The sequence below is a fragment of the Oncorhynchus gorbuscha genome, linkage group LG07 (genome assembly GCF_021184085.1).
Source record: "Oncorhynchus gorbuscha isolate QuinsamMale2020 ecotype Even-year linkage group LG07, OgorEven_v1.0, whole genome shotgun sequence".
In the NCBI taxonomy this organism is placed as follows: Eukaryota; Metazoa; Chordata; class Actinopteri; order Salmoniformes; family Salmonidae; genus Oncorhynchus; species Oncorhynchus gorbuscha.
The window spans coordinates 2,947,669-2,960,580 of NC_060179.1; the positions used below are offsets into that span (position 1 = coordinate 2,947,669).

Sequence of the window (12,912 nt, forward strand, 5' to 3'; positions counted from 1 at the left end):
TCTGCAACGTGTCATTTAAGTTTAGTTTATTAATAAAAGTATGTTGTTGTTTTTTTTAAAACAGGAGTATCCGACTGTTATGGTTGGAGTGTTCATCGAACAGCCCACTCCTTTCCTCTCTCAGTTCTTCCAGAGACTTGTGACCCTCGACTACCCCAAAGATAAACTCAACGTCTTCGTTCATAACAACGTGAGTAACTGCAGCTGGACCTTGGCTCTGGATAAACTCAATTATGGACAAGACATAATCCGTCAACCATGGACTCTCCTTTCTCTCAGCTGTCTAATATAATATTAGTCATAACTATGTGTCTCTCTCCCTGTCTCTCTCTGTCTCTCTCTCTCTCTCTCTCTCTCTCTCTCTCTCTCTCTCTCTCTCTCTGTCTCTCTCTGTCTCTCTCTCTGTCTCTCTCTCTCTCTCTCTCTCTCTCTCTCTCTCTCTCTCTCTCTCTCTCTCTCTCTCTCTCTCTCTCTCTCTCTCTGTGTTTCCCTCTCTCTCTCTCTCTGTCTGTCTGTCTTTCTCTCTCTCTCTGTCTGTCTGTCTTTCTCTCTCTGTCTCTCTCTCTCTCTCTGTTTCCCTCTCTCTCTCTCTCTGTTTCCCTCTCTCTCTCTCTCTGTCTGTCTGTCTCTCTCTTTCTCTCTCTCTGTCTGTCTGTCTTTCTCTTTCTGTCTCTCTCTCTCTGTTTCCCTCTCTCTCTCTCTCTCTCTGTTTCCCTCTCTCTCTCTCTCTCTCTGTCTGTCTGTCTTTCTCTCTCTGTCTCTCTCTCTCTCTCTGTCTCCCTCTCTCTCTTTCTCTGTCTGTCTGTCTTTCTCTCTCTGTCTCTCTCTCTCTGTTTCCCTCTCTCTCTCTCTCTCTCTCTCTCTCTCTCTCTCTCTCTCTCTCTCTCTCTCTCTCTCTCTCTCTCTCTCTCTCTCTCTCTGTCTGTCTGTCTTTCTCTCTCTGTCTCTCTCTCTCTCTGTTTCCCTCTCACTCTCTCTCTCTCTCTCTCTCTCTGTCTGTCTGTCTTTCTCGCTCTGTCTCTATCTCTCAATTCATTTTTTTTCTTCCTCAAATGAAGGGCTTTATTGGCATGGGAAACATGTGTTAACATTGTCAAAGCAAGTGAAGTAGATAATAAACACAAGTGAAATAAACAATACAAATGAACAGTAAACATTACACTCACAAAAGGTCTCTCTCTGTTTCTCTCTCACACTCTCTCTCACCCTCTCTCACCATCTTTCACCCTCTTTCACCCTCTCTCACCCTTTCACCCTCTCTCACCCTCTCTCACCCTCTCTCACCCTCTTTCACCCTCTTTCACCCTCTCTCGCCCTCTTTCACCCTCTTTCACCCTCTCTCACCCTCTTTCACCCTCTTTCACCCTCTCTCACCCTCTTTCACCCTCTCTCACCCTCTTTCTCTCTTCAGGAGGTTTACCATGAGAGACACATCCAGAGGTTTTGGGAGGAGAGTAAAGATGTGTTTAACAGCTTCAAGGTTGTGGGTCCGGAGGAGAACTTGAGCCAAGGACAGGCCAGAAACATGGGCATGTACGTACAGTACGCTACCAGACGTGTGTGTGTGTGTGTGTGTGTGTGTGTGTGTGTGTGTGTGTGTGTGTGTGTGTGTGTGTGTGTGTGTGTGTGTGTGTGTGTGTGTGTGTGTGTGTGTGTGTGTGTGTGTGTGTGTGTGTGTGTGTGTGTGTGTGTGTGATTCCTCTAGCTGTGTGTGTGTGTGTGTGTGTGATGATTCCTCTAGCTGTGTGTGTGTGTGTGTGTGTGTGTGTGTGTGTGTGTGTGTGTGTGTGTGTGTGTGTGTGTGTGTGTGTGTGTGTGTGTGTGTGTGTGTGTGTGTGTGTGTGTGTGTGTGTGTGTGTGTGTGTGTGTGTGTGATGATTCCTCTAGCTGTGTGTGTGTGTGTGTGTGATGATTCCTCTAGCTGTGTGTGTGTGTGTGTGTGTGTGTGTGTGTGTGTGTGTGTGTGTGTGTGTGTGTGTGTGTGTGTGTGTGTGTGTGTGTGTGTGTGTGTGTGTGTGTGTGTGTGTGTGTGTGTGTGTGTGTGTGTGTGTGTGATGATTCCTCTAGCTGTGTGTGTCCCCCCCATCATATAATTTCACAGAGACATTTTCCATCTCAGACTTGTTATTTGATGAACAAAACAGTCTGAATATGAATGAATAGCTAGCATTACCGCGAACCATGAAAGGCTCCAGAGCAATTAGATTGAAGTAAATATGCAAATCAAGAAGCTCAGTCACTCTGATGTTGAGTTGGAAACGGTAGCTCAGTCACTCTGATGTTGAGTTGGAAACGGAAGCTCAGTCACTCTGATGTTGAGTTGGAAACGGAAGCTCAGTCACTCTGATGTTGAGTTGGAAACGGAAGCTCAGTCACTCTGATGTTGAGTTGGAAACGGAAGATCAGTGACTCTGATGTTGAGTTGGAAACGGAAACTCAGTCACTCTGATGTTGAGTTGGAAACGGAAGCTCAGTCACTCTGATGTTGAGTTGGAAACGGAAGATCAGTCACTCTGATGTTGAGTTGGAAACGGAAGCTCAGTCACTCTGATGTTGAGTTGGAAACGGAAGCTCAGTCACTCTGATGTTGAGTTGGAAACGGAAGATCAGTCACTCTGATGTTGAGTTGGAAACGGAGGATCAGTCACTCTGATGTTGAGTTGGAAACGGAAGCTCAGTCACTCTGATGTTGAGTTGGAAACGGAAGATCAGTCACTCTGATGTTGAGTTGGAAACGGAGGATCAGTCACTCTGATGTTGAGTTGGAAACGGAAGCTCAGTCACTCTGATGTTGAGTTGGAAACGGTGTCCAAATAGGAGCACCTACATATAAGGGTTTTGTATTGGTGTCAAAAGATTTCAAATATATTCAGGTAGAAAAAAATGATATACAGTGCCTTGCGAAAGTATTCGGCCCCCTTGAATTTTGCGACCTTTTGCCACATTTCAGGCTTCAAACACAAAGATATAAAACTGTATTTTTTTGTGAAGAATCAACAACAAGTGGGACACAATCATGAATTGGAACGACATTTATTGGATATTTCAAACTTTTTTAACAAATCAAAAACTGAAAAATTGGGCGTGCAAAATTATTCAGCCCCTTTACTTTCAGTGCAGCAAACTCTCTCCAGAAGTTCAGTGAGGATCTCTGAATGATCCAATGTTGACCTAAATGACTAATGATGATAAATACAATCCACCTGTGTGTAATCAAGTCTCCGTATAAATGAACCTGCACTGTGATAGTCTCAGAGGTCCGTTAAAAGCGCAGAGAGCATCATGAAGAACAAGGAACACACCAGGCAGGTCCAGGATACTGTTCTGAAATGTGGCAAAAGGTCGCAAAGTTCAAGGGGGCCGAATACTTTCGCAAGGCACTGTATCTGTCAAATGTTTAGCCTGAAACAGATCTACAGTTTGTCTTGGCTAAAAAAAAGGTTTTAGCCAAGGAGACAATTTAGAAGGGAAACCCACTGAACACACCACGTCATTCAGAACTAAACCCACTGAACACACCACTAACTAACAGGCTCATTGAGAACTATCTCTCTGTAGCATAGAATTATACGTAGAATGTATGCACACATGACTGTATGCACACATGACTGTAAGTCGCTTTGGATAAAAGCGTCTGCTAAATGGCATATATTATTATTATTATATTAATTAGCAGAGAGTAGTGTTTTACTTAGGATCTCATAATCGCTATCTTGCAAATTACGATTTATGTCAAACCATGTGCTTGGTAGCGCATCAGGCTACCATCATGTTGTCAGTTGAATTGATCAATAATGATTGATTAGATGTTTTGTTTCCTCCATTTCTTTAAACCAGGGGGCTGTGTCGTAAGGACCCAGGCTGTGACTTCTACCTCAGTATGGATACTGACGTGATGCTCACCAACAGACAGACCCTGAAGATCCTCATCGAGCAGAACAGGTATGGTATTGTTAAGGGTTAAGGGTTTGATCAAGCCATTTGAACAGAACAGGTATGATGTCTGTATAGTGTTGCGGCTGTTTCTAATCAGGGGAATTGTCTTATAGGCAGAAGCCCAATGATCTAACATGCATGCACAGTGTTTGCATACTTGTTATGGGGTGTATAAGGAACAGGGACTCTTATTGTGTTAAAGCTGCTGGCCATAAGGAACAGGGACTCTTATTGTGTTAAAGCTGCTGGCCATAAGGAACAGGGAGTCTTATTGTGTTAAAGCTGCTGGCCATAAGAAACAGGGACTCTTATTGTGTTAAAGCTGCTGGCCATAAGGAACAGGGACTCTTATTGTGTTAAAGCTGCTGGCCATAAGGAACAGGGACTCTTATTGTGTTAAAGCTGCTGGCCATAAGGAACAGGGACTCTTATTGTGTTAAAGCTGCTGGCCATAAGGAACAGTGAGTCTTATTGTGTTAAAGCTGCTGGCCATAAGAAACAGGGACTCTTATTGTGTTAAAGCTGCTGGCCATAAGGAACAGGGACTCTTATTGTGTTAAAGCTGCTGGCCATAAGGAACAGGGACTCTTATTGTGTTAAAGCTGCTGGCCATAAGGAACAGGGACTCTTATTGTGTTAAAGCTGTTGGCCATAAGGAACAGGGACTCTTATTGTGATAATGCTGCTGGCCATAAGGTACAGGGACTCTTATTGTGTTAAAGCTGCTGGCCATAAGAAACAGGGACTCTTATTGTGTTAAAGCTGCTGGCCATAAGGAACAGGGACTCTTATTGTGTTAAAGCTGCTGGCCATAAGAAACAGGGACTCTTATTGTGTTAAAGCTGCTGGCCATAAGGAACAGGGACTCTTATTGTTTTAAAGCTGTTGGCCATAAGGAACAGGGACTCTTATTGTGATAATGCTGCTGGCCATAAGGAACAGGGACTCTTATTGTGATAATGCTGCTGGCCATAAGGAACAGGGACTCTTATTGTGTTAAAGCTGCTGGCCATAAGGAACAGGGACTCTTATTGTGTTAAAGGTGCAGGCCATAAGGAAAAGGGACTCTTATTGTGTTAAAGCTGCTGGCTATATTACTGCTGAAAATTATATTACTGCTGAAGGTTATATTACTGCTGCAGGTTATATTACTGCTGCAGGTTATATTACTGCTGAATGTTATATTACTGCTGAAGGTTATATTACTGCTGAAGGTTATATTACTGCTGCAGACTGCTGAAGGTTATATTACTGCTGAAGGTTATATTACTGCTAAAGGTTATATTACTGCTAAAGGTTATATTACTGCTGCAGGTTATATTACTGCTGAAGGTTATATTACTACTGAAGGTTATATTACTGCTGAAGGTTATATTACTGCTGCAGACTGCTGAAGGTTATATTACTGCTGAAGGTTATATTACTGCTGAAGGTTATATTACTGCTGAAGGTTATATTACTGCTGCAGGTTATATTACTGCTGAAGGTTATATTACTGCTGAAGGTTATATTACTGCTGGCTGAAGGTTATATTACTGCTGCAGGTTATATTAATGCTGCAGGTTATATTACTGCTGAAGGTTATATTACTGCTGCAGGTTATATTACTGCTGAAGGTTATATTACTGCTGCAGACTGCTGAAGGTTATATTACTGCTGAAGGTTATATTACTGCTGAAGATTATATTACTGCTGAAGGTTATATTACTGCTGAAGATTATATTACTGCTGAAGGTTAAATTACTGCTGAAGGTTATATTACTGCTGCAGACTGTTGAAGGTTATATTACTGCTGAAGGTTATATTACTGCTAAAGGTTATATTACTGCTAAAGGTTATATTACTGCTAAAGGTTATATTACTGCTAAAGGTTATATTACTGCTGAAGGTTATATTACTGCTGAAGGTTATATTACTGCTGAAGGTTATATTACTGCTGAAGGTTATATTACTGCTGCAGACTGCTGAAGGTTATATTACTGCTGCAGGTTATATTACTGCTGCAGATTATATTACTGCTGAAGGTTATATTACTGCTGAAGGTTATATTACTGCTGCAGACTGCTGAAGGTTATATTACTGCTGAAGGTTATATTACTGCTGAAGGTTATATTACTGCTGCAGGTTATATTACTGCTGCAGGTTATATTACTGCTGAAGGTTATATTACTGCTGAAGGTTATATTACTGCTGAAGGTTATATTACTGCTGAAGGTTATATTACTGCTGAAGGTTATATTACTGCTGCAGGTTATATTAATGCTGCAGGTTATATTACTGCTGCAGGTTATATTACTGCTGAAGGTTATATTACTGCTGCAGACTGCTGAAGGTTATATTACTGCTGAAGGTTATATTACTGCTGAAGGTTATATTACTGCAGAAGATTATATTACTGCTGAAGGTTATATTACTGCTAAAGGTTATATTACTGCTGCAGGTTATATTACTGCTGAAGGTTAAATTACTGCTGAAGGTTATATTACTGCTGAAGATTATATTACTGCTGAAGGTTAAATTACTGCTGCAGACTGTTGAAGGTTATATTACTGCTGAAGGTTATATTACTGCTGAAGGTTATATTACTGCTGAAGGTTATATTACTGCTAAAGGTTATATTACTGCTAAAGGTTATATTACTGCTGAAGGTTATATTACTGCTGAAGGTTAAATTACTGCTGCAGACTGTTGAAGGTTATATTACTGCTGAAGGTTATATTACTGCAGAAGATTATATTACTGCTGAAGGTTATATTACTGCTGAAGGTTATATTACTGCTAAAGGTTATATTACTGATGCAGGTTATATTACTGCTGAAGGTTATATTACTGCTGAAGGTTATATTACTGCTGAAGGTTAAATTACTGCTGCAGACTGTTGAAGGTTATATTACTGCTGAAGGTTATATTACTGCTGCAGACTGTTGAAGGTTATATTACTGCTGAAGGTTATATTACTGCTAAAGGTTATATTACTGCTAAAGGTTATATTACTGCTAAAGGTTATATTACTGCTAAAGGTTATATTACTGCTAAAGGTTATATTACTGTTGAAGGTTATATTACTGCTGAAGGTTATATTACTGCTGAAGGTTATATTACTGCTGAAGGTTATATTACTGCTAAAGGTTATATTACTGCTGAAGGTTATATTACTGCTGAAGGTTATATTACTGCTGAAGGTTATATTACTGCTGCAGACTGTTGAAGGTTATATTACTGCTGAAGGTTATATTACTGCTGAAAGTTATATTACTGCTGCAGACTGTTGAAAGTTATATTACTGCTGAAGGTTATATTACTGCTAAAGGTTATATTACTCCTGAAGGTTGTATTACTGCTGAAGGCTATATTACTGCTGAAGGCTGTATTACTGCTGAAGGTTGTATTACTGCTGAAGGTTGTATTACTGCTGAAGGTTAAATTACTGCTGCAGACTGTTGAAGGTTATATTACTGCTGAAGGTTAAATGACTGCTGCAGACTGTTGAAGGTTATATTACTGCTGAAGGTTATATTACTGCTGAAGGCTGTATTACTGCTGAAGGTTATATTACTGCTGAAGGTTATATTACTGCTGAAGGTTATATTACTGCTGAAGATTATATTACTGCTGAAGGTTAAATTACTGCTGCAGACTGTTGAAGGTTATATTACTGCTGAAGGTTAAATGACTGCTGCAGACTGTTGAAGGTTATATTACTGCTGAAGGTTATATTACTGCTGCAGACTGCTGAAGGTTATATTACTGCTGAAGGTTATATTACTGCTGAAGGTTATATTACTGCTGAAGGTTATATTACTGCTGAAGGTTATATTACTGCTGCAGACTGTTGAAGGACAATCATCAGATTAACTGGTAATTGACACAGGCATGGTGTTTTAGCTGGAAAATCAGAAAGACGTGAACCCAGTGGTTGTGAGTACACATCAAAGATAAGGACATGTTGAATAACAATTACTGTATAAATTAACAGGCACAATGTAATCATGGATATCAGCCTGTGTCAAATATGTGAGTTGGAAACATTGTATTTTGAAAGCAGTGTGTTTGTAACCAGGTGCACAGCATTTCTTTAGCTAAGATGCCCAAATAATTATATCTAGTTGGGTGAATATGACATTTTAAATTGAAATAATGTTTGCCAAGTTATGTTTTATGTTTTAATAGTACTCAACTGAAAAGTTGAGTAAACTATAACAGGCTCTGGGACCAGCTCATAATATTTAGTTTAAACAACTAGATTTGTATTTTTTTTTCCATAGTATCTGCCTATTTAATACAGTCTGGGCCTGTTTAATACAGTCTGGGCCTGTTTTGTACAGTCTGGGTCTGTTTTGTACAGTCTGGGTCTGTTTTGTACAGTCTGGGCCTGTTTTATACAGTCTGGGCCTGTTTTATACAGTCTGGGCCTGTTTTATACAGTCTGGGCCTGTTTTATACAGTCTGGGCCTGTTTTGTACAGTCTGGGTCTGTTTTATGCAGTCTGTGCCTGTTTTATACAGTCTCTGTTTAATACAGTCTGTGCCTGTTTAATACAGTCTGGGCCTGTTTTGTACAGTCTGGGCCTGTTTTGTACAGTCTGCCTGTTTTATACAGTCTGGGTCTGTTTTATACAGTCTGGGCCTGTTTTATACAGTCTGTGCCTGTTTTATACAGTCTGTGTCTGGGCCTGTTTATACAGTCTGGGCCTGTTTGATACAGTCTGTGTTTTGTACAGTCTGGGCCTGTTTTATACAGTCTGGGCCTGTTTTATACAGTCTCAGTTTAGTACAGTCTGGGCCTGTTTTGTACAGTCTGGGCCTGTTTTATACAGTCCGGGCCTGTTTTGTACAGTCTGGGCCTGTTTTGTACAGTCTGGGCCTGTTTTATACAGTCTGGGCCTGTTTTATACAGTCTGGGCCTGTTTTATACAGTCTGGGCCTGTTTTATATAGTCTGTTTTGTACAGTCTGTGTCCTGTTTTTGTACAGTCTGTGTCTGTTTTGTACAGTCTGTGTCTGTTTTGTACAGTCTGGGCCTGTTTTATACAGTCTGGGCCTGTTTTATACAGTCTGCCTGTTTTATACAGTCTCTGTTTACAGTCTGGGCCTGGTTTTATACAGTCTGGGCCTGGTTTTATACAGTCTGGGCCTGTTTTATACAGTCTGGGCCTGTTTTGTACAGTCTGGGCCTGTTTTGTACAGTCTGGGCCTGTTTTGTACAGTCTGGGCCTGTTTTATACAGTCTGGGCCTGTTTTGTACAGTTGTCGTGTCTTTACTATCATTAACTGAAGACATAGTTTTTATCAAAGATTCTCTGTAATGAGTTATTACGCGATTAGACTGATTAATCATGTAACCATAATTACTAGGAAGTCAGGGCACCAAGGAAAATATTCAGATTACAAAGTTAATATTTCCTAAAATAACTTTTCAGATTTTTTTATCTGATCAATTAGTCTTCGAATTAATTAATTATTTACTTTACCTCATGTTAGTCTCATTCCAAATGTCGTAAATTATTGGTTATCTGCACGAACCCAGTCTTCACTATGAGTCATCCAGACATCAAATGTCTTCAATCATTTATTTATTACTAACTAAGTCATTTACAGACATGTATAAACAAACAAACAAACAAGGTAAATGGTTACATGAAATGATAGGAGAATGGTTCAAATATTCAGCAATGGTCTACAACCTACAAGCCTCATATCTGAGGCTCCTAATAGAGAAAAACATGGTCTACAACCTTTGTCCTCCTAATGGAGAAAACATGGTCTATTTGTCCTCCTAATAGTGGTCTACAACCTTTGTCCTCCTAATGGAGAAAACATGGTCTACAACCTTTGTCCTCCTAATAGAGAAAACATGGTCTAGAACCTTTGTCCTCCTAATAGAGAAAAACATGGTCTAGAACCTTTGTCCTCCTAATAGAGAAAAACATGGTCTAGAACCTTTGTCCTCCTAATAGAGAAAAACATGGTCTACAACCTTTGTCCTCCTAATGGAGAAAACATGGTCTGCAACCTTTGTCCTCCTAATGGAGAAAACATGGTCTGCAACCTTTGTCCTCTGGAGAAAACATTTGCAACCTTTGTCCTCCTAATGAAAGGTCTGCAACCTTTAGCCACCTCGTGAGGGCTCTGTTTGCTGATTTGGAAGGGGGGTCCAAAGAGGGCTGTCCCAGGATGTCTGACCCTAACTGGACTCAGGGGCGGTCCTCTGATTTAGTTCAAATCAAAAGGGAATTGTATTTTTCTTCATTAAACAGTCCAAAATCATATTACACAATTATACAAACAGTATCATCCTCACTCATTAATCTTATACAACAATTAGATGTAAACCTCATATCTGAGGCTGTTATATAAACAGCGTTATGGTAAAGTGGCCACATCGTCTCCCATGAGCGCCCCCATGTTGTAACAAACGGACCAGTTCGTAGCTGGATTCTTCACCCATCTTTTATACCTTCACTGGAACTTGAAATTTGTTCGGACCTCAAGTTCTGTGAGGTGGAAGGATTTCCTTTGTCCTCTATGAAAATCTACTCTCTCTATACTGTGTGGCAGGGTCTTCTCAGGAATTTACCACGTCTCTCTGACCACAGCAACCTAGTTGAAGGAGGCAAGGGGAGTGGCAGGAAGAGGGGGGTGGGGTTGCTAAACCCAAAGAGGCCAACGTCATGACACAGTCTATGTATGTTATATAGAGTCTATGTCTGTTGTATACAGTCTGTCTGTTTTATACAGTCTATGAATGTTATATATAGTCTATGTCTGTTTTATACAGTCTATGTCTGTTTTATACAGTCTATGTCTGTTTTATACAGTCTATGTCTTTTATACAGTCTATGCCTGTCTTTTCTCTCTTTTCTCTCCTCTTGATTTTTCAAGTGTTGTCTCTTTAAACCAGATGTCTTTGTGGTGGTGGCAGACCTGAGACAGAAGCCCTGGTTTGAGTCCCAAATGGCACTCTAATCCCTATAGCTCTGTAGGTCCTGGTCAAAATGTAAGGCACGACATAGGGAACAGGGTGCTATTTCAGACCCTGGAGGCCCGAAGAGAAAGCCCTCTGGGTTATTTAAAGAGGCCATGGGAACTCTCCAATCTGTCTACAATCCCGGACATTCAGTATGTCCTTGTCGTCCATCCCATTTCCTGTATTGTATCCGTATTGTAGATGAACGCTGTAATTTATGGTAATGCATCCTATATAAGTTGTTTTCCCTCGGGAATCACGCTCCGTTCTTCGTGATGTTCGTGGCTTTAAAAATATAGTGTTTGAGCTCCAACAGTGGGGATGTGTGTCTATGTCTCACGCACATTTAAATGCAAACTCACACCGAGCGGCCTTGTGTCTTCCCACCACCATTTAGGAACTGGCCTGCAGAATGCCTGTGTGAATTCAGCATATGTCTGGTTTACTGTAATATGACCCAGTGAGGTTCTGCTCTAGCTTTACCCAATTGGTAGCAGTCCTCCCGGGCCACTTTGGGTTGAGTTCTGAGCTGCAGGATGTCTGTTACACCACTAAGACACCCAGTATATCTGATGGCCGACTGGGAAATGACACCTAGTTATATCCTGTTTGGCAGAATTACACTCTCTCTGTCTCTCTCTCTGTCTCTCTCTCTGTCTCTCTCTCTGTCTCTCTCTCTGTCTCTCTCTCTCTGTCTCTCTCTCTCTGTCTCTCTCTCTCTGTCTCTCTCTCTCTGTCTCTCTCTCTCTGTCTCTCTCTCTCTGTCTCTGTCTTTCTTGCTCTCTCTCTCTCTGTGTCTTTCTCTCTCTGTCTCTCTCTCTCTGTCTCTCTCTCTCTGTCTCTCTCTCTCTGTCTCTCTCTCTCTGTCTCTGTCTTTCTCGCTCTCTCTCTCTCTGTCTCTCTCTCTGTGTCTCGCTCTGTCTTTCTCGCTCTGTCTTTCTCGCTCTCTCTCTGTCTTTCTCGCTCTCTCTCTCTCTGTCTCTCTCTGTCTCTCTCTGTCTCCTCTCTGTCTCTCTCTGTCTCCGCTCTGTCTCTCTCTGTCTCCTCTCTGTCTCTGTCTCCTCTCTGTCTCTGTCTCCTCTCTGTCTCTGTCTCCTCTCTGTCTCTGTCTCCTCTCTGTCTCTGTCTCCTCTCTGTCTCTCTCTCTCTCGCTCTCTCTCTCTCTCTCTCTCTGTCTGTCTCTCCCCTTGTCTCTATCTCTCTCTCAGTTCAAGTAAAGAGCTTTATTGGCATGGGAAACATGTTTACATACCCTACATTATTAATATCATATGTATACGTATATACTGTACTCTGTATCATCTACTGCATCCTTATGTAATACATGTATCACTAGCCACTTTAACTATGCCACTTTGTTTATATACTCATCTCATATGTATATACTGCACTCAATACCATCTACTGTATCTTGCCTATGCTGCTCTGTTCCATCACTCATTCATATATCTTTATGTACATATGCTTTATCCCCTTACACTTGTGTGTATAAGGTAGTAGTTTTGGAATTGTTAGCTAGATTACTTGTTGGTTATTACTGCATTGTCGGAACTAGAAGCATTTCGCTACACTCGCATTAACATCTGCTATCTGCTAACCATTTGTATATGACAAATAACATTTGATTTGATTTGATTGCCAAATCAAGTGAAATAGATAAACAAAATTGAAATAAATAAAAAGTGAACAGTAAATATTGTACTCAAGTTTCAAAAGAATAAAGACATTATTTGGTGATTTACATTGTACTTGGAAGATATTTTTCCAGAATTTTGTATGCATTCTCAGTTTGGTGTTTGTCCTATTTTGTGAATTCTTGCTTGGTGAGCGGACCCCAGACCTCACAACCATAAAGGGCAATTGGTTCTATAACTGATTCAAGCATTTCTAGCCAGATCCTAATTCGTATGTCGAATTTGATGTTCCTTTTGATGGCATAGAATGCCCCTCTTGCCTTGTCTCTCAGATCGTTCACATCTGATCACACGCTGATGTTTAGGCCGAGATATGT

General features: G+C 40.8%; 1 protein-coding gene across 1 annotated transcript in view; it reads left to right on the forward strand.

The window, feature by feature from the left end:
- The window catches only part of LOC124040465 (procollagen-lysine,2-oxoglutarate 5-dioxygenase 2-like), a 99,827-nt gene that overhangs the window by 44,382 nt on the left and 42,533 nt on the right, over positions 1–12,912 (forward strand). The window contains exons 6-8 of the mRNA XM_046357689.1: positions 65–190; positions 1,412–1,533; positions 3,838–3,942. Of these exons, the coding sequence (XP_046213645.1) occupies positions 65–190; positions 1,412–1,533; positions 3,838–3,942 (353 nt within the window). The remainder of the gene's footprint in view (positions 1–64; positions 191–1,411; positions 1,534–3,837; positions 3,943–12,912) is intronic.